At 43.2% G+C, this 19,967-nt stretch overlaps 1 protein-coding gene across 2 annotated transcripts in view; it reads right to left on the bottom strand.

Moving 5' to 3' along the window:
• Positions 1-697: 697 nt before the first annotated feature.
• The window catches only part of LOC308316098 (ankyrin repeat and BTB/POZ domain-containing protein 2-like), a 33,831-nt gene continuing 14,561 nt past the window's right edge, over positions 698-19,967 (bottom strand). The window contains exons 4-18 of one of the 2 annotated variants that reach the window (XM_080764473.1): positions 19,149-19,383; positions 17,195-17,347; positions 16,225-16,390; positions 15,209-15,301; positions 14,016-14,117; positions 12,827-12,923; positions 11,854-11,989; positions 10,980-11,248; positions 10,104-10,282; positions 8,058-8,163; positions 7,226-7,328; positions 4,172-4,247; positions 3,642-3,710; positions 3,399-3,512; positions 698-2,143 (exon numbers count right to left, since the gene is read on the bottom strand). In XM_080764473.1, the coding sequence (XP_080620599.1) occupies positions 1,898-2,143; positions 3,399-3,512; positions 3,642-3,710; positions 4,172-4,247; positions 7,226-7,328; positions 8,058-8,163; positions 10,104-10,282; positions 10,980-11,248; positions 11,854-11,989; positions 12,827-12,923; positions 14,016-14,117; positions 15,209-15,301; positions 16,225-16,390; positions 17,195-17,347; positions 19,149-19,383 (2,144 nt within the window). In that variant the 3' untranslated portion in view covers positions 698-1,897. The remainder of the gene's footprint in view (positions 2,144-3,398; positions 3,513-3,641; positions 3,711-4,171; positions 4,248-7,225; positions 7,329-8,057; positions 8,164-10,103; positions 10,283-10,979; positions 11,249-11,853; positions 11,990-12,826; positions 12,924-14,015; positions 14,118-15,208; positions 15,302-16,224; positions 16,391-17,194; positions 17,348-19,148; positions 19,384-19,967) is intronic. The other variant, XM_080764474.1, reaches the window with a different exon arrangement.

A 19,967-nucleotide genomic window follows, 5' to 3' on the forward strand; every position in this document is an offset into this window, starting at 1 on the left:
AGACCTAACGAATGCAGCGTTTATATATACTGTGGTGAAAGAAATGCGAAACGACCACTCCTTTCCATGCCATATTATTATTATACCGGAAGGCCAGCATTCAGGAGAATTGCTATTTTTTTTCCTCCCCCACCCCAAGTCTCCTGAACGTGAACACAGTATTTTGCGCGCTGAACAAAATTTGTTTTCTAAATCCATGTCGCAAAGAGTGCTGGGTTGCGCCCTGAAAATAGCTGATCTACAAGCTCACGGCGCGACGCGTTGTGAGCTTGTAGATCTGCTATTTCCGCTATTTATTTATTTTCTCTTACGGGATTTTAGCCCCTTGGCTATGCACTCTCTGCACTGTCCCTGGCTCCAAGGGGCTCACACCTCGGCTGGGGGGGGGGGGGGGGGGAACTGGTATCAAGAGAGATCAACAAAACCTCTAAAAAGCAATACCCATCTTCGTTTTTGGTTTTCCTCCTTTTTGTTTTTCTATACTGTGGGAATCCAAGAGCACACACTGAATGGACTGGAGTATACGGGAGCGCTATCATTGGTATAGCGAGCAGGATTTAACCACATGGCAATGTATTCAATTCCCCTTGTTGATGTTACTGTGAACAACTTCAGTGCTAAAGGAAATAAATCTGTTGGCTTTGGAAATGTGTGTGTGTGTGTGTGTGTGTGTGTGTGTGAGACTTGCAAGTTTATGCAAAGATGTTTATTAACAAAAAAAGAAAAAAATGTACATAATATCTTACATGCTAATAATTATATACACAGAATTTTCAAAAACATGTTTTTTTTTTTTAATACTGGAATGGCTTTTTAACTTTAATGAGAACAATGTGGTTAGTAGTCTCAATGTTTTGTGTTTTTTTTCTTCACGCCTGCCACCTGGTTGTTGTAGTTCACTCTCTACAGGTGGAGTACTGGTTTGTTGTAGTTCACTCTCTACAGGTGGAGTACTATGGTTGTTGTAGTTCACTCTCTACAGGTGGAGTACTGGTTGTTGTAGTTCACTCTCTACAGGTGGAGTACTATGGTTGTTGTAGTTCACTCTCTACAGGTGGAGTACTATAGTTGTTGTAGTTCACTCTCTACAGGTGGAGTACTATGGTTTGTTGTAGTTCACTCTCTACAGGTGGAGTACTGGCTGTTGTAGTTCACTCTCTACAGGTGGAGTACTATGGTTGTTGTAGTTCACTCTCTACAGGTGGAGTACTGGTTGTTGTAGTTCACTCTCTACAGGTGGAGTACTGGTTGTTGTAGTTCACTCTCTACAGGTGGAGTACTGGTTGTTGTAGTTCACTCTCTACAGGTGGAGTACTATGGTTGTTGTAGTTCACGCTCTACAGGTGGAGTACTATAGTTGTTGTAGTTCACTCTCTACAGGTGGAGTACTATGGTTTGTTGTAGTTCACTCTCTACAGGTGGAGTACTGGCTGTTGTAGTTCACTCTCTACAGGTGGAGTACTATGGTTTGTTGTAGTTCACTCTCTACACTGTCTACAGGTGGAGTACTGGTTTGTTGTAGTTCACTCTCTACAGGTGGAGTACTGTGGTTGTTGTAGTTCACTCTCTACAGGTGGAGTACTGTGGTTGTTGTAGTTCACTCTCTACAGGTGGAGTACTATGGTTTGTTGTAGTTCACTCTCTACACTGTCTACAGGTGGAGTACTGGTTTGTTGTAGTTCACTCTCTACAGGTGGAGTACTGTGGTTGTTGTAGTTCACTCTCTACAGGTGGAGTACTGGTTTGTTGTAGTTCACTCTCTACAGGTGGAGTACTATGGTTGTTGTAGTTCACTCTCTACAGGTGGAGTACTGTTTGTTGTAGTTCACTCTCTACAGGTGGAGTACTGTTTGTTGTAGTTCACTCTCTACAGGTGGAGTACAGTGGTTGTTGTAGTTCACTCTCTACAGGTGGAGTACAGTTTGTAAAGTCTGTGGAGCAGTGTGGTCTCCAGGTCCCGGACGAGGGCAGGGGACAGTCTCTCCTCTCCCTGCCCGCCGTGGGTGTCTGTGCCTGGGTAGAGCAGGTCTTCACTGGCCCCTCCGAGCAGCAGCCTGTGGAAGTCCTCTCTTTCCAGAAACGGCTCCATGTTCTGAAGGAAGAACCCTTCGCAGTACCGTTGTAGTTCCAGTGCACCGTGCCGCTACAAACACACACACACACACACACACACACACACACACACACACACACACAAATACAGGTTGTACAATACACTGCTAAATTGTTATTGTCATAAGCTATACAGTACTCCATTTTTGTCTCATCTTTCTAAAGCCACTATTTTGGGGATTTAGGAGTGGGGGGAAGGGTGTTCCCCCAATAAAGTTGGTATTTTGGTTACCTGTCTAAATCCCTTAAACACCTCCGTTACCCGTTATATTATGCATAGGTGTGGTTTGGGCGTTGCAATAATTAAACCAAATTGAACCAATCACCAGTCCACGTGCCATTGCCTTTAATAGATCCCTTAATTATCTGTTGCCCGTTAGTGCTATATTGCTTCATAGCCGATGCCCTGAAGTCTCACTGCTGCGAGTCACAACTCGCTCAAATCTTGTTCATTTAAAAAAGAAAATCTAAGTTCTATGTAAACTACGAAATTAGGGCTTTCAGTTGGTGTGTGCGTGCGTGTAGGCCGTCTCTACGGAACGGTATATGAAGCGAAAAGAAAAGTTTGGTCAATAAACCTAAATAAATTTGCTGCTATGGGGGTGATCATGAACTGAAAGAGCGAATGGAAATGGAATCGCGCACAAATATAACTTCTTTGACCATACAATTATATAAACACAATGGACACAAGGAAGTGGCAGGCACTCGAAAATTACAAAGAGATATAGGAGAATAAGGAGAGATGAGGCAGAGCCTACTCTGTGCCCGCAGACATCTCCATTGAGGCGCGCGCGGCGTGCCGTGTGCCGCTCTACCAGACTAATTTAGCACGGCTTACGGGTGCTTTTTAAACTTCACTATCGACTTCCCAAATGTATGTGACCAAAATAGCAATTTAGGGGGAAAGCGTGCCAACACGCCCATGTGACCACACTTCTAGGCACAAACACCGCTGTCGGCAAAAGAGAGGTGAGGTGAAGTGAGGTGACACGGGATGAAAATACCATTAAGGGACAGAGAAAGCTCCTATATTCGTAATTGTCGGGCAGCGGCTGAATTGCGTCTGAGACAAAAACGGAGCCCTATGTCTCCACATACTACTTTACTTGCACTGTGGGGGGTTTGTATACCAGCACTATTTAGCTATTTTCCGTTGTGCCGACAGCAACACGCTATAAATGGTCCTGAATTAATCTTGGCTGTATCGTTATTATAGCGTGGCACTGGCCCCCCGACCCGACCCCACAGTTTTGTTGTTTTCCACATATATACAAAGCTCTTACCTTAGCGGTGTGGTAGATGCTAACGGCATTATCCAGAGTCAGACTTTGTGAAAGCTGCATCTCACAGCATCTCTCCAGACCCTTGAGCTGGAAGAAACTGGCCACCGGCAGCAGCTACATACATACATACATACAGGACAAGCAGAGTTAGTGTTCAGACACACAACTTGTAGCTTTCTCAGCTACATTCCACTCTCCCCTAACATCATTGTTTGTGGGGCGAACGGGGTGAATGCGTCTCACCTTCAGGGCGTCAGAATATGACACAGTGACGCCTTCTGTTCCTCCACAGTATAGAGATTTCATCATCATCTGAAGGGGTCAAAAGTAAACAGGATGACTTGATGAGTAAATCATGTATTGTACGTTATTAAATATGACCAACTTGCACAAGATATATATATAGTATAAAGAATACATTTGATCCAGTATCAGCATGTATGAGTTAACGGTCAAAGAAATATTTAATATTTTATGTACATTACTTTTCCGGAGAAACAAAAAATATGATGTGACTCTCCACGTCATGCAGATTTAACCCATTTTGGTGTTAGCATCATGTTGTGCTTTAGCTATTGAAAAATAGCAGATCTACAAGCTCATAGCGCGCCACCGAGTGGCGCGCTACGAGCTTGTATGTCTGCTATTTTTGAAAAATCAAGAGCGACTGACGTAGAAGACATTTTCAGAATCTGATCTCAGGTCAGAATGGAAAACTGTCAGGATGTAGAAGACATTTTTAGAATCTGATCCCAGGTCAGTGATCATCCTACCTGGAACGTGCCGTAGCTGATATGACTGATGTGAATATTGCCAGGTTCAGGGGAGTCGCTTAGCAGGAGACGAAATCTGATCGGAGAGATAGAAAGAAGACAAACTATTCAAAATGTTTTATGGCACATTGGCCATATAGAAAATCTGAAAAGTGTACTGAAACTGAAGTATTACATGGAACCTAAGCGACTGTATTCTGGCCATGCCATAACATAGGCCACCAACAATCGGTGAAAATAGCAGATCTACAAATTCACAATGTGACACGTTGAAAGCTTTGAAATCGAAGTGGGTAAGATCCTGAATGTTCATTCAACACCTTTATGCAGTTTTCATTTTTACATTTTACAAGACCTAAGTTCGATTCTAAGTCATGACGGTTTTCAGAAAATCCCATGTTTCTATGTCAGTGGTGCTCAAACTATTTCATGTCAAGGACCCCAAAAATGATGTGTAATTGGCCACCGACCCCCATCTGAAGATATGTAGTTCCAGGGACCCCCCAGAAGTAAATATTTGAGTGAAAAATGTTCGCTCTGAAAGAATACAGTATATTCAAAAATATATAAAAAAATAGCAGACCTACAAGCTCGTAGCGCGGCACTCGGTGCCGCGCAACGAGCTTGTAGATCTGCTATGTTTCAATAGCTAAAGTTTAACATAATGCTTTAAAACACAAAAAAGGGGTCCCTGCCCAGAATGGGTTAACATTGAGGATTTTGGCTGCGTTAGAAACGTATGTTATTATGAGTCACAATAGAGCGTCGCAGTCCCGCCCCCTTTCATGACGACGCCAGGCCCAGGAAATAATTCCCAATGCATTTTTCCCACAGACATTTCAAAAAGTATTCATCTAAAGACCTTATAAGCGTCGTACAAAGCCAACTCGAGTCGTGAAAAGTCATGACAACAAACACAACATTTTGGACCAAACAAACAATTACAAAGAAGAAAAACAACAAAGAAAAGTGTTGTAACCTGCCGTTTTCTTCTTCCTTCTAATCATTTTGTTCTGCCCGAAAAATGGTGTTTGTTGTCATGATTTGTCACAACTCGAGTTGGCTTTGTACGAGGCTTAAAGGAGAATTCCATGCTAGAAGGCTTTCTTACCTTTCTTTGTAGTTGTTACGTCCCCACCAAAGAGGTCCAGGTGTTATTTTGTGCAAAAACTCCTTATTGGCTATTTCCCCTACCATAAGCCCTACATTAATTGAATTGAATGGAATGGGAATTGAATGGGGCTATGGGGTGTTGTGCTATGTAACGAAGTGGTCCTCCGTTACTGATATTGGGCACATTTAAGTATGTATATTTGCACACAAAGGAAGAATCATGAGTTGAACTGGTTTATTGAAAGTATGATGAACATGAAAATACAATTATATATGAGACTGTGTTATGGGTACTTGAATACTGACTGCTTCTGTTCTGTCTGTTCCAGTGTGTTCAGGGAAAAGAGTCCCAGGCTACCAGAGCACCATGTATTGGTGCTGGACCACAGTGGAATAGCCATGGGGGTGTCTGAGTGATGCATTGGAGCTGCTAATGATAATGTGACATGTGGGTTATCTTGCAATAGTGGGCATCATTGATATGTACTTACCGGTGTAGGGATATAGATTTATAGGTTCATGTGAGGTGGGTTGTGTGGGGTTCAGGAAAGTGTTGCATGTTTAAGGTGAAATGGTACAGCCTGCACTGATTGGTTCAGCTGACTATAAAAGGCTGCCAGGAAGCACACATCAACTCAGTGTTGGATTCAGTGAGAGGGCATGGTGGAGTTGCACACCAGCATGCCCTATATTTGTTTGCTGCCTGCGTGCTGCCATTTTCCATGCTGTCCACCTTCTTTTTGGAATAAACCACGGTGTGGCTGCTTTTTACATCCTGACTCTGTGCTCATTTCCAGCCGCTTATCGGGCCGACACTACATGCTAATTCACTTATTTCCATCGCATTTCTTTTTCTATATATCCTCTCTTCATAATGTAAATAATATCCCAAGTGGCACACTTTACTACTTATTTTGATGGAAATAAGCGAATTAGCACAACACACCATAGCGCCATTCAATTCCCATTCCATTCAATGCAATTCATTGAGGGCTTATGGTAGGGGGAAATAGCCAATAATAATAATGGCACAAAAAAACCCACCTGGACCTCTTTGGTGGGGACGTAACGACTATACAAAGAAAGGTATAAGAAAGCCTTCTAGCATGGAATTCTCCTTTTAAAAGGTCTTTAAATAAATACTTTTTGAAATGTCTATGAGGAAAGTCATTTCCTGGTCCCTGGTAAGGAAGCTCTGAGAAGGAAGTGAAGTGGTCACGTGACTGGGCCATGACACTTTCATGGGAGCCAAACTACCCGGAAGTTTGGCAGAATGCACTGGAGTCAATGAGAGCTCAGTGACCAGCTTGAGACCTTTTGTAAAGTAATCACTTCTGGAAAATAACAGAAGACATGTAACACATTATTGTCTGCTGTGTTGTTATTCGATGTGTACACTGTGTAATTTTTAAAGAGGTATGGTATCTCTATAAAAATAGAGATACCATAAAGTACAAAGTACATTTCTGAACGCACCAAGTATCGCGAGACTTCCCACCGTTTCCTGTCCTGCAGCCAAATATTGCGATACTTCGGAGCAATAAACGATACCAGCTGCTGTTTAGATCCTCAGATGAAATGATATACTGTGCACTCTGTGCACATCGAAAAGTAAGTGATTAGAAAACAACCTGTGATATGTCTTTTTATGTCGTTATTTTCCAGAAGTGATTACTTTACAAAAGGTCTCAATTGTTCATGAATAATGTTTGTTATGAGCTGGTCCAGCCGGCTCCATTCACTGCCATGTATTCATTGCACTCCCTGTGTGAGTTTGGCTCCCATGAAAGTGTCCATGAAAGTGTCATGGCGCAGCCCAGTCACGTGACCACTTCCCTTCCTTCTCAGAGCTTCCTTGGTCCCTGGTAAGGGGGTAAGGGGGACTGCAACGCTCTATAAGGCCACAGGTTGGATGTGAATCCTGGGACGGCATGCACCGACCTCTCGGAGGCGGACATCAGGAGCACCCGGTGGGAGTAGAAGGGACGTCCCTCCACCACAAACACCACGTCCGACATCTCTCTGTTGTTCAGGAAGTGACAGTCTGAGCGGAGGAGACAAATGTGGTAAAATGAAACCCGATATCGGTGATGTCAGACCAGTGTTGTTTTTGGCAGCAAATTTCTATTTAGTCATAGTCTTTAAAGGTATATTCAGTGATTTCACCTAAAAAAAACGTAGGTTTCGTTTTTGGCTAGGTGGCAAAGCCTTTCATCCAATCAGGATAGAGAGCCAAAAACGAAACCTACGGTTTTTTGACCCCCAGGGGTTAACTGGGGACAGGGAGGAACTCCTTATATGGTCAGCATAGTAGAGAGGATTATCACAAAAACAAAACAAAAAACATAAGTGATATTTGAATTAAGTGAAATCACTGAATATACCTTTAAGATGTGACTAAAACTAAATGAAGTTTCATTCCGCAGTCACCTGGAATGTTTTAGTGTCGGTCTAGTTTTAGTCGACTAAATATCATACGATCACTGTTATCTGTTGTTATCACTATCACCAAAAACTGGAGTATACTGTATAAAGGCTCATACATAGTCTGGATTTTCGGTGGTTAGGTGACCACCGAACTACAACATGACGTCACTGAGCCGCGGTGAAGAGCAAACCACCGCCACCGCTCCAGCCCTTCTCTCTGTTTTTACTCACCACCGCTCAACGTTATTTCAGCTCCGGTGGTCTCAGCTCACCACCGGAGCAGTGGTCACCTCACCCCACGAAAATCCAGACTATGAATAGGCCTTCAGTGTAAGCACTGTGTTACCTAGCTGTGTGGACAGGGTGATGTCCATAGGAGGTATGGGCGGAACGGGAGTCTTTCCGTAACAGTGGGAGAACACGGACGCCAACTTTCTCGTTATCACATAGTCCTACACAGAGGAGAGAAAAGAAAATATATAGCTTCCTAATTATCACACATTTCCAAAAGCAGAAAAAGAGCTTCCTTTGGTTATGTAAAATGTAGTCCTAAAGAGGAATAAGTAAGTGCACCAGTGTGTTTAGTGTGTGATTTGAAAGAAATTTAAAATGACATATATTTTTTTGTTTTACTGCCCATTATATGAAGAATTAAGACATTAACTTTTTCTGGTTAGAGGACTACGAAAAACTGGAATTAAGTATTACCTTTTTATGCGAAGCGTGGGGGAAAAAGGCAGAATGTTTTGTTTGTGTAAAAAAAAAAGAAAGAAAAGAAAACTTTATTGTATACACTTATGCAATATTGAAGCAATGATTTGTATGGTGTGTCCTACAAGTCCATGTGGGACGTTCTCACTAGTGTCAACCCAAGACAACAGCAGGTGAAGACTTCTGCCTATTCGGGCCGAAACTGGATAGGCATTTCCTGCTGAATATTTCCTGCGGCCGAATATTCGGTGCATCACTAATTATTTGTCTATTGGACCCGGCGACTACCGGCGATAGCAGGCGAACAGGCGGAGGCACGTCGCCCGAAAATATACAAATAATTCATCTTTTCGGGCGATTGGGCGATATGTGTCGGGCCGATGCTCGCCCGCTGCTAAAACGCACTGTAATTAGTTATAATTTAGCTATTGAAAAATAGATCTACAAGCTCGAAGCGCTATTTTTGAAAAATCATTAAAATGTGGCACAAATCATTGAATATATATTTATTATTTATTTTAATATATATCATTGAGTGAACATTTTTAACTAAAATATTTGCTTCTCGGGGGTCCCTGAAACTACATATTTTGAGATGGGGGTCCGTGGTCCTTGACATGAAAAAGGTTGAGCACCACTAACATAGAGACATTTTTTTTCAGAAAAATATTAGGATTTAGAAGCCTCAGTCCAAAATGGGTTTCAATCATCCTGTTGGGATCAACAACTATACCGGTGCGGCGTACATTATCCTGCTTATTACACAGATACTGTATCTATCCATAATGCACGACGTCTCTCTGTGTGTACGTCTGTAATCCAACGTAACTTGAGAACCATTCGTGCCCCCGGCCTTGAGTCGGTGGGATACACCGTTGTCCAGAACCAGCACAATCGCCTCTGGACAGGCCCCAATTTAGCCACTTATTGATAACACCTGATCACCCTTAGATCTCCATATATGAAGCTGGCCTGTTCTGACATCACGATGATCATCAGTAGATAGTCAGTAAGCGGAAATTCGTTCCGTTTAACCCTTTTTTTTTGGCTTGAAAAAAAAAACATTCTTTAGAGAAATGTTTAGTTGTACATTTCACGGTGTGCTTGTGTTTGTTTACATGGCTGTCATGTGGGACGCGGCACAAAATCAAGCCGTGCGAATTGATATGAGCAGGTGCTCTGAGCCTTTGATTAGACAGCGGTCGTCTGTTATTGAGCCAAGTGGTCGTTATGTATAAGGGATAATATCTGGCCAGGTGGTCAATGTCGGGAGATAATTCACCGACGGGGAGTTTAACCCATTTTGACCTGAGAACTACTTCTAATGCCTTCTAAATCCCGACAGTCTTCTGAAAAACCCTATGTTTCTATATGTCAGAAGCAAAGATTTGAATTGAAAACGTTCGCTCTGAAAGAATATATGGTCAAAGATTTGCGCCACATTTTCCACGATTTTTCAAATATAGCAGACCTACAAGCTCGTAGCGCCTCGCTGAAAATAGCTTGTAGATCTGCTATTTTTCCAATAGCTAAAAGTACACAATGCTTTAAAACACCAAATGGTGTTACCGCCCAGAATGGATTAACCGCCGAGGCGAATTGACCAATCAGAATGAAGCATTCAACCAAGCTGTGCGTGACAATATAATACGTGTATTATGGCTGTGCTGTTGTAGCCTACCTTGCTGGTGACGAGCATGCTGAACATGAGGGGGAGGCCTGTGGAGACGAGCTCCTGGCTGTAGTCCTCGGCCCTGACGGTGGAGAACTCTGTGAGGAGGGAGAGGATCAGCTCATCCCTGGACAGCTTCTGACAGCTCTGGAGAGTCTCCAGCCACACATGGAGCCTCCATGGAACTCCTGGGAAAGAGGAGGAGAAGGAGGAGGAGGAGGAATGTTATAGCACACATGGAGCCTCCATGTGTGCCAAGAGTCTTATTATCATCATACATCCTCTCATTCTGGCCAATCACAATTTGCGTCCTCCCCTTCGTCTATATCTTGTGCCACCCTTAACCCTTCTCCCTAAACAAATTTGCCATTTTTTCCACTATTAAAAAAAAAAAAACCTTTTAAAATAATTAAAATAGCTGATCTACAAGCTCACAATGTCTCGATGTAGATCGGCTATAGTTGAACTATTTTCAAAAGTTCATTCTTATTGGAGGTGGTAAAACAGTCCATTTTGCTCAGTACAATATTTCGGGGGTCATATTTAGAATGTGTGCAGGCTTGAGTATGTTGAATCTAGTTGTTTGCATTCATGAGGATTTAGTTGACACAATGAAATACAATGGCGATAGTATTCAGTGTGGGGCAGGCGGCCTGTCACAGCCAGATTTGGGAGAGCAGCAGCTTGGTTTTTGCGAGGAAAGCGGTAAAATGAGACTTTCGTGATTGTTTTCGTCTCAGATGAAGTCAGACGGAGCGTCACAGTATAACTCTATGGGGGGGGGGGGGGGGGGACACAAAAGCGACACAAAAGTAGGACCCGGAAGTACCTCTCTGGAGGGGGGCGCTCGCTCACGTCACGGCTAAAAAATACTGCACTGCGTACCCATTGCTCTGAGCTCCATGGTGACATCCAGGTAGCCGTGCTCTGCGCTGTAGTAGGCGGCCTGTTGCAGAGCCCTCGTCCGGGCCTTGCAGAGCCTGGGGGGAGCCGGGCTGCAGGCCGGAGCACTGCCGAGGGTGGACGACGTCTGTCTGTGAGCGTGGCCTTCCTCCACTGCCTCCTCCACCACTCCTTCGGCCAACATCTCCTCCAGGGAGAGGATGTCGTCCTTCCTCTGCTGTGGCTGCAGCAGCAGCCTCCTCAGCACATTTCTGTACAAGAAGACGACACCATGCAGTGTTGATTTCGTCGATGTTCAAATGTTCGGCGACTACCTTTAAGCTATGCTGACTAAAACTGAGACTAAATATACTGATAATTTCGTCAAGAAATAAAAACTAGACTAAAATATTAGGAAGGGACTAGGGAACAAGAGATCCAGTATAAGTCACTTTACAGTTGCTTGCTGAAAATAACGCAACGTGTTGTGAGCTTGTAGATCTGTCAAACGATGTTTCAGAGATTGTAGAGATAGCTACAAGCTTGTATATCTGCTATTTTTACCAAAAGCTAAAAGTATAACATAATGCTTTGGGGCGGGAACCCCTTTTGGTGTGTTTTAAACATTATGTTGTAATTTAGCTATTGAAAAATAGCAGATCTACAAGCTCATAACGCGCCACCGAGTTGCGCGCTATACGAGCTTGTAGGTCTGCTATTTTTGAAAAATCGTGAAAAAGACTTAGAAGACTTTAGAAGACTTTTTTTTTAAATTTTGACGCCAGGCCTTAATGGGTTAAAACACCAAAAGGGGTTCCCGCCCCAGAATGGATTTAGTAGTAAGTATAGTAGCATTAATTAGTAGAAGTGTTCACACCTGTGTCCGTGTGCAGCAGCGTAGCTGAAACAGTTCATGTCCTCGTACAGCGGTGATGTCAGAGAGCTCCCATGATGCACCCTGAGCAGAGGGTCTGCTCCGTGGGCCAAGAGCAGGCTCACCATCTCGTAGTAACCTTAAAGAGAGGGAGCACCAACGTGTTCAGATGTACTGTACACTACAGTAGTAGGCCTACTACTGTATACACGTGTTCATTTGTTTGACACATGGTGAATTCCGAAGGGCCGTGGCAATGGTACTGTATAGAACTTATGGTTTCATTAACCCATTTAGGCCTGACGTTGAAATAAAAAAAAACGTGCGCTCTGAAAGAATATAGATTTAAAGATTTGTGCCGCATTTTTACGATTTTTCCAAAAATAGCAGACCTACAAGCTCGTAGCGCGCCACTCGGTGGCGCGCTATGAGCTTGTAGGTCTGCTATTTTTCAATAGCTAAAGTATAACATAATGCTTAGGTAAAACACCAAAAGGGGTTCCCGTCCTTAAATAAGGGGTCCCTGCGTGATTGTCATGGGTACAGTTGATTTAGTCGACTGAAATGAATTCTCGTAATGACTGTTTTTCTTTTTTACACTTGTGTAGGAATAGGTAATATACAGATTTTCTCGTCCACATTATGGCTTAAATTCTCCATTCATTGTCAATGGGAATTTAATGTTTGTGTTATAAGACGAAAATCTACACTAACAGCTGAATATATATAGGAGGGGGGTTCAGAGTTGGTCAACATTATAATGCCTAAAATAACTGAATTTGAGGTTAAATGTGAACACCCAAATGACACCCCTGCTCTTGCTCCTTCCATCCACAAGGAGGCAGCAGCCGTCCTCACCAGCTTCTGTGTGTGGTGTGTGTGTGTGTGTGTGTGTGTGTGTGTGTGTGTGTGTGTGTGTGTGTGTGTGTGTGTGTGTGTGTGCGCGCAAGTGCGCGTGCGTGGTGTGGCCATCCACCTGCAGCAGAAGCCAGCTGGAGTGGAGTCTCGGCACAGCTGTCCTGATTGTCCATCATGGCTCCTCCCTCCACGTCTGCCCCCGCCTCCAACAACAGCTATAACGGCATGAGAAGCCTGAGTTATAATACTTCTACTATACTTATACTTATAGTATAAGTACTTTATACTTTATACTCATACTCCTTTCCTCCGAGGTGGAAAGCCTGGTGAGGTGGAGGTTATTATGGGTTATGCGTCACAACCAGGTTGTTCTGAGCCGCGTGATCCGGTTTTAGAAAAAAAATCACACCCGTGTGAAGTGAGGGGCGCTTCATGTGATGGGCTTGTCTACATGTGACGTATACATTTTCCCTTCATTGTCAATGGCCATTTAATGTTTATGTCAAAACACATTTACGTCATAATTTGAGGCACGTATGACCTAATTTCTCCTTTCATTGTCATTGGTAAAATATGAGACGAGAAAAGCTGTATATAGGAGCTGGGCCCCTCAAAAATAAGAATAAGAATCTCAATACAGTGGTGGGGAGACACTCACTGTCTAATGGCAATGCCATTACTTTATTTTCAACCTTATATGTTCATTCATTGAGCTGATTTAGCCGAAAATAGATATGGCTATCAAAGTACTATGCCTTATTTTGTATGATAATGTGCAACTCAAAAGAAGAACATTGGCATTAAACTAACCTGAACCTAAAGAAAACTGCCTGCTGAGAATTTCGTCAACAAATAAAAACTATAGACTAAAATGTTAGGAAGGGACTAGTGGACAAGAGATCCAGTACAAGTCATTTTACAATTAGTTGCATGCTGAAAATAGCCGATCTACAAGCTCACAGCGCGTCGCAGCGCGATGCGTTGTGAGCTTGTAGATCGGCTATTAGCTTGTAGCTTGTAGATCGGCTATTTTCAGCAAGTGAAAAAAAAAACAGTCATTACGACGGCATCAAGGCCCGCCAGAATACATTTTGTTCGACTAAATCAACTATAGATTTAGTCGACTAAAATCTCATGACATTGACACACAGTCGACTAAAACTAGACTATAACACTAAAACATTACAGGTGACTAAAAATGTGACTAAAACTAAATGAGACTATAATGACTAAAAACTCAAATCAAAATGTGCTGCCTATATAAAACAACACTGTATAGCAGAGAGTGGTCGTGTATATATATATACCTGAGCCACGGAGAGGTGCCCGTGCAGCACGGCGAAGGTGAGCGCCACCCAGCGTCTGCTGCCAGGGTGGACGCACGGATGTCTGGGAGAACAGCCTGGGATCTGAAGCAACACAGGGAGGGAAATGGTCAGTGGCGTGCACAGATAGACACTAGGGGGTGTGCTAGAGCACACCATGCCCTTTTGGCAATGTGCTAAAAAAAACAAAAAAAACGTTTTATTTATTTTTGTGTGGACCATGGTGACATTGAACAATTATTGATAAAAAACGCTTCTACTATATTATTTAGGCCCCTACAATCTAATGTTTCTATGTCAGTGGTTCTTCGATTAAAATGAGCTATGAAGAGCTTGTAGATCTGCTATTTTTTTCAATAGCTAAAGCATACCATAATGCTAACACCAAAATGGGTTAAGGCAACCAGCCGGTTCCATGCGCTGCACAAGGTGCCCTTTTTTCACTTGAGCACCTGCCCCTCTAAATGTCTGTGCACGCCACTGTCAAACATATAGTACTGTATCAGTGTTGTTTTTGGCAGCAGACTTGGATTTTAGTTTTAGTCCATGGGCTCCATTTTCGTCACCGCTATAAACCCCTTATCCCTCTAAACTTCTTTGCCTTTTTTGACTATTTTGCTAAACATTTTTGAATAGTTAAAATGGCCGCCAGTCTACAAGCTCACAACGTGTCAATGTAGATTGGCTAGTTGAACTATTCAAAAATGATTTTGAAAATAGTAAAGAAAAAAAAAAGGCAAAGAAGTTTAGGGAAAGGGGTTTAGCGGTGACGAAAATGACGCACAGCCACTCCCCTGACAGTCAGAAAGTCCAGGGGTGGTCGGTTTATTTTTCAAACACAGTTCTTATATGAAGCGACCTAAAATCGCCCTATGGAGATTTCAATGCAAATAAAAAAAATACATGAACCTGTGTATTGGCGCCCTCTACTGAAAGTGACGTCAGACTTCGGTGCTCTATTGGTCTTTGCGTGTGTGAACGCACCATATGGCTGGAAAAAATCGCTAACTCATTCATTCGTTCATTGAATTCAATAGTTTGCCTATTTTAGTCTATACCCATGCTGTAGCGGCTGATTCATTTTTGGACTGATTGTAAGATTTGTAAACACTGTGAACTGTGATGTGGCAATAAAGATCATTCTGATTATAATTATGATGGACAGCTGTGCTTACCTGCAGGTCTAGCGTAGCACCACCGGCCTCCACTAGCATCTGAACCAAGGCCTCGTCTCCTGCTGACGACGCGTACATTAGCGGAGTCATCCCCTAAGCGGTGACATACACAAAGATGCTTTTATACATTATGAAACGAGATATCTAAACATTAAATCATTTGCTAGTGTACAAAGTGTTCTGTAGTGCAATTGCAGTATAATTATTTGAATATATACTGCTGACGTTGGTAAGACATTAACAATTGCTGCTGCGTTTAGTATGAGGTTCATATTCACTGAACATGTTCAGTATATCAATCAATCAATCAATAAATCAATCAATCATGGTCCGACTCCATAGCAACATAAAAATAACATACAAATACAAAGACAAAGGCGGTCCACATGAACTCATAAATGCATATACTGTACAGGCTCACATGCCAACGGTTCCACAGATTAGAGACAAAATAACCTGACTGAACTCAATAAAGGGTTACTCAGAATTAAAATGAATAGTGCATGTGGACTTCATAGAAGCTGAACACTTACTAAACTTACGAACAATCATGTTAGCTTGTGCATTATTATAGCATTCTACGTTGCCTGTAAATGTCCCCATCATCAGATGTGGCCATTTGTTAAATAATGGCCAAAGTACTTGACCTCATCACAGAACAGTATGAGGCACAGACTAGTAGGAGGCTGTATCAAACAAAACTGGGAATTCAACCTAACTCTGTGCGCACACACACACACACACACACACACACACACACACACACACACACACAAACATAATTTTGTGTGTGTGTTGGGAGAGACGAGAGAGATTGATAAAGAGAGGGCGCTGCGCTCTCTTCAGCGCTGCGCTAATCATGTTCAAGGCGAATATTATCGTGTTGAATTGCAGCCTGGTTAAAAGCACTCGGAGAAATTAATTAATTAGAAACAAATGGTTCGGATGTTCGCTCGAGTCCTAAAAACAGGGCTAGGGTACAGCCTTAACACACACACACACACACACACACACACCTGGTCATCCATTGTGTTGAGACCTTCGGTGCCCAGAAGTCGTGTGGCCTGGCGGAGCAGGTCCGCGCGCCCACACGACAGCATCCTGAAGCCCAGGTCCACTTGGAACTTGTGCGAGGCGGCCTCCGCGTCCAGGCCCCTGAAGGAGTGGAAGCAGTACTCTGACCTGAGGAGAGAGAGAACGTCGATAGAAACAGAGATTAAACAAAAACGGACACGGAACAAACGGAGAGAAACACCTTCGATAACAAAACGCCATCCCGTTGCTAAATATAATGTTTTAACTTCGATTCAATTTGCGTCCTGCATGGGCATGACGTTAAACTGGTCCGTTCGAGAGGACCGGCGACCCTCGAATGTAAACCAGCCGCGAAAGGAAAGGAAGGAAGGAACTTCAATTCACCACCGTTCCATTAAAATATAAAATCACACCCGTGTGAAGTGAGTGGTGCAACTCCAGACCCACAGGACCACGGCCAGAGTGCCGGCCCTGTTTCCGGCGAGCTGCCTCACGTCCGAAACTGAGAGTGTTACCATGTGTGGGGGGGGGGGTCCCCGGGGAGTCTGGAACATTCCAGACCCCCATGGCCGATTCCGGCAAGCCGCCCCACGTCCGAAACGGTTGAGAAATGACAGAGTTAAGGTGTGGGGGGTCCCTCTACTGTACCCTCTACTGTACTGTACTGTACTGTCACTGTACTGGCACACCCAAAATCACCAGTTAATAATATGTGCGTGTGCGTTTGTGTGTGTGCTATAGGTTGCGCTCAGGTGGTGAAAAACAACCATGCTGTTTTCGTGCTCAGACCTATATAGGCACCCACCCAGCCACACACACACACACACACACACACACACACACACACACACACACACACACACACACAGCTCCGTTAGGGAGTGGTACGTTGCACCGCTCAAAAAAAAAAAAACCCATCATTATTGTATATTATTATTTTCATTAGCTTACTTTAGCTGCCTGGGCTCACAGTCTACACCTGGGAGGAGCTGCCTCGCAGTCTGTCTGACATCATCACTGTCCACCAATAGGCTGCGTCGGTGCTCCGCGTGCACCACGGCCATCCTGATCCACTCCATGAGGGGGGGGAGGAGGAAGAAAGGTCTGGGGGGAGGGGGGGGAGGGGGGCATACCATCAACACAGTTCAGAGCAGTGCGTGGTGTACTAGTACTACTGTAGAACCAGAGTAATCCGGTAAGAGAGTAACGACACTCCCGTTGACTCGCGTTGTAACAGTGGAATGCACAAAGTGCTCGTTCTATCTCAATGGAATAGTTCCAGCCAATAGGAGCAATGTTTGGAACTATCGCCCATAGGCACCCGCTGGTAACACTTTACAATAACGACCTGCTATACAATTTATGAACATTTATAAGCCGTTTGTAGATGAGTAATAATCATGAACAGACTGTTTGTTGACGTCCGTAAATGTTTACCTAAACATTTATAACTATGTGAATAGTTTACTACTTACTGTACTAATACCTTACTAATAACGTATAAATTATGTTTAAACATAGTTTAGGTAAACATTTACGGATGTTAACAATGATTGTTCATGATTATTACTCATCTACAAATGCTTATAAATGTTTATAAATGCTTTATAACAGGTCGTTATTGTAAAGTGTTACGCACCCGCTTTGCAGCGAAATCAAAAGCGTGTCACCACTCTCTTACTCTGTGTAGAACATAACATTTTCCACAAAATGTTCAAAGCATAAACAAATACGATATAATACAAAATCACATTTCAAAAATAATTTCTAAAATGTTCACAAAATAGCCCGTGTGTGTACAATCTACAAGTTCACAAAGCACTGCATGCATGGCCATGTTTTATGGTTTGGGTTATTATTTTTTTCACAATTTATTAATGATTATTATAATAATTACAATTGCTCAGATTTATATCGCGCTTTTCGAGGTATAGTAAAGTTGTTTTACGGAGCATGCTTCAAATGTATAGAAATAAATTACCCTTTTTTTAAGAATAGTTTATAGACAGAATGGACAAAATGTGCAGACACAGCATCCAAAAGTAAATTCCTTTCCAATGATAATTTAATAAAACTAGAGATGATGTCATGCTTTAGCCAGTTTTAGTTCACAAACATTTTTTTCTTAATCTCTTTCTTGACGTCAACGATACTGATGAAAAAGACCCAATATAATTAACGCTACAGCATATCTTTGTTTAATGTTGGACATTGTTTGTTTACAACCCCATCAACATGTTATCAACGCCAACTTTTGCTTCCCGGCGATTGAGAAACGCTGGCCTGGATTCATGAGTTGTGCTTATTGAGGTTACGCACATAGAGCTCATTAATGGAAAAGGGAGAACTGGCAGATTATTGAGGCTGCCTGTGCTGATAATTGGTACCAGCTGGAGGAAGACGATAAAGCCGGTTATGGCCGATAACTCACACAGCCACCTCTACTTCCAGTCATTAACCATGACTGGACAACATACTATGTTGTTTTTCATGATTACATTTTTCATTTTTTAGAAAAATAACATACTATACATAGTACAGTAACTCTGTCATTTATCGACTGTTTAGGAACGCGCGGGGCGGCTCGCCGGAACCGGGCTGGCACCCCGGGAGCGTTCCTGTGGGTCTGGAAGGTCCGGGGAGTGGGGACCCCCACACGGAGTTGCACCACTCAGTTCACACGGGTGTGATTTTCGATACCGTTGAAAACCATGACAAACAATACCAGTATAGTATGTCTGGTTTTCATGATTTTCTTATCGTCAAAAATGGGTTAAATTCACTTTGTCACTCACTTTGACCACTCGATCTTGCCATTCACTTCATGCATGCGCATATACCCTCTATAAAACATACATCATTCAATGTTTCCCCCAACATTTGTCAACACATATTGTTACAGTACCTCTCTCTGCTGAGGCTCATGGCGGGAGGCTCCAGGTTGGGGTTCTCCAGGGACTCTGACGTCTGGGGGCTGGACAGGTAATAGTAGAGGCTGTGCAGAGCGTCCGGGGCCCAGGAGGTCACCGGCGGCTGACCGGCGGCAGAACGAGCAGGGCTCGGACACAACGTCGGGCCGGCGGTGCCGCCGCCGGCGCACAGACGCTGCATGTGATGCATCGCCCGCGACACCAGGTCACCTTCATGGGCGAGAATGAGAAAAAAACAACATAATTTGTCCTGCTCCTCTGACTCTGATTGCCTTGAGTGCCATCACCTGTGGGGACCAGCTGAGCCAGGTTGGGTGATGAGCTCCAGTGACTATTTAAACTCTACCAGGTCGCCTTCATGGGGCGAGAATGAGAAAAAAACAACATAATTTAACCCAGGCCTGACGTAAATAAAAAAGAAAAGTCTTCTTTTATATATATATATATATTTATATATATTATATATATATATTCAGAGCGTCGCATCCCTTCAGGCGATGGGACGGTAGCTATGCTATACGCAGCAGCTGGTCTGTGTTTGTTTACAAGTCAGATAGTTGGCCAGCTGTACCAGTTTACTGGTATGTTATGTGGCTTATTTCTACCCTATAATGTTTCCAGATACATATTTTAGCGTGATGATTAAGTTGAAACCGAGTAATAAACACTGTCTGGATGTTATCTTGAATGAGAATAAAAACGGGAGGATTTCTGTAATCAGTAGCAGCTGTGCTGCACGGATGCGCAGATATGGGGAATTAAACGGGGTGAGCTTAATTTTTATTGGCTTTTAT

Source organism: Protomyctophum bolini (genome assembly GCF_963924005.1).
Source record: "Protomyctophum bolini genome assembly, chromosome: 1".
Classification (NCBI taxonomy): domain Eukaryota; kingdom Metazoa; phylum Chordata; class Actinopteri; order Myctophiformes; family Myctophidae; genus Protomyctophum; species Protomyctophum bolini.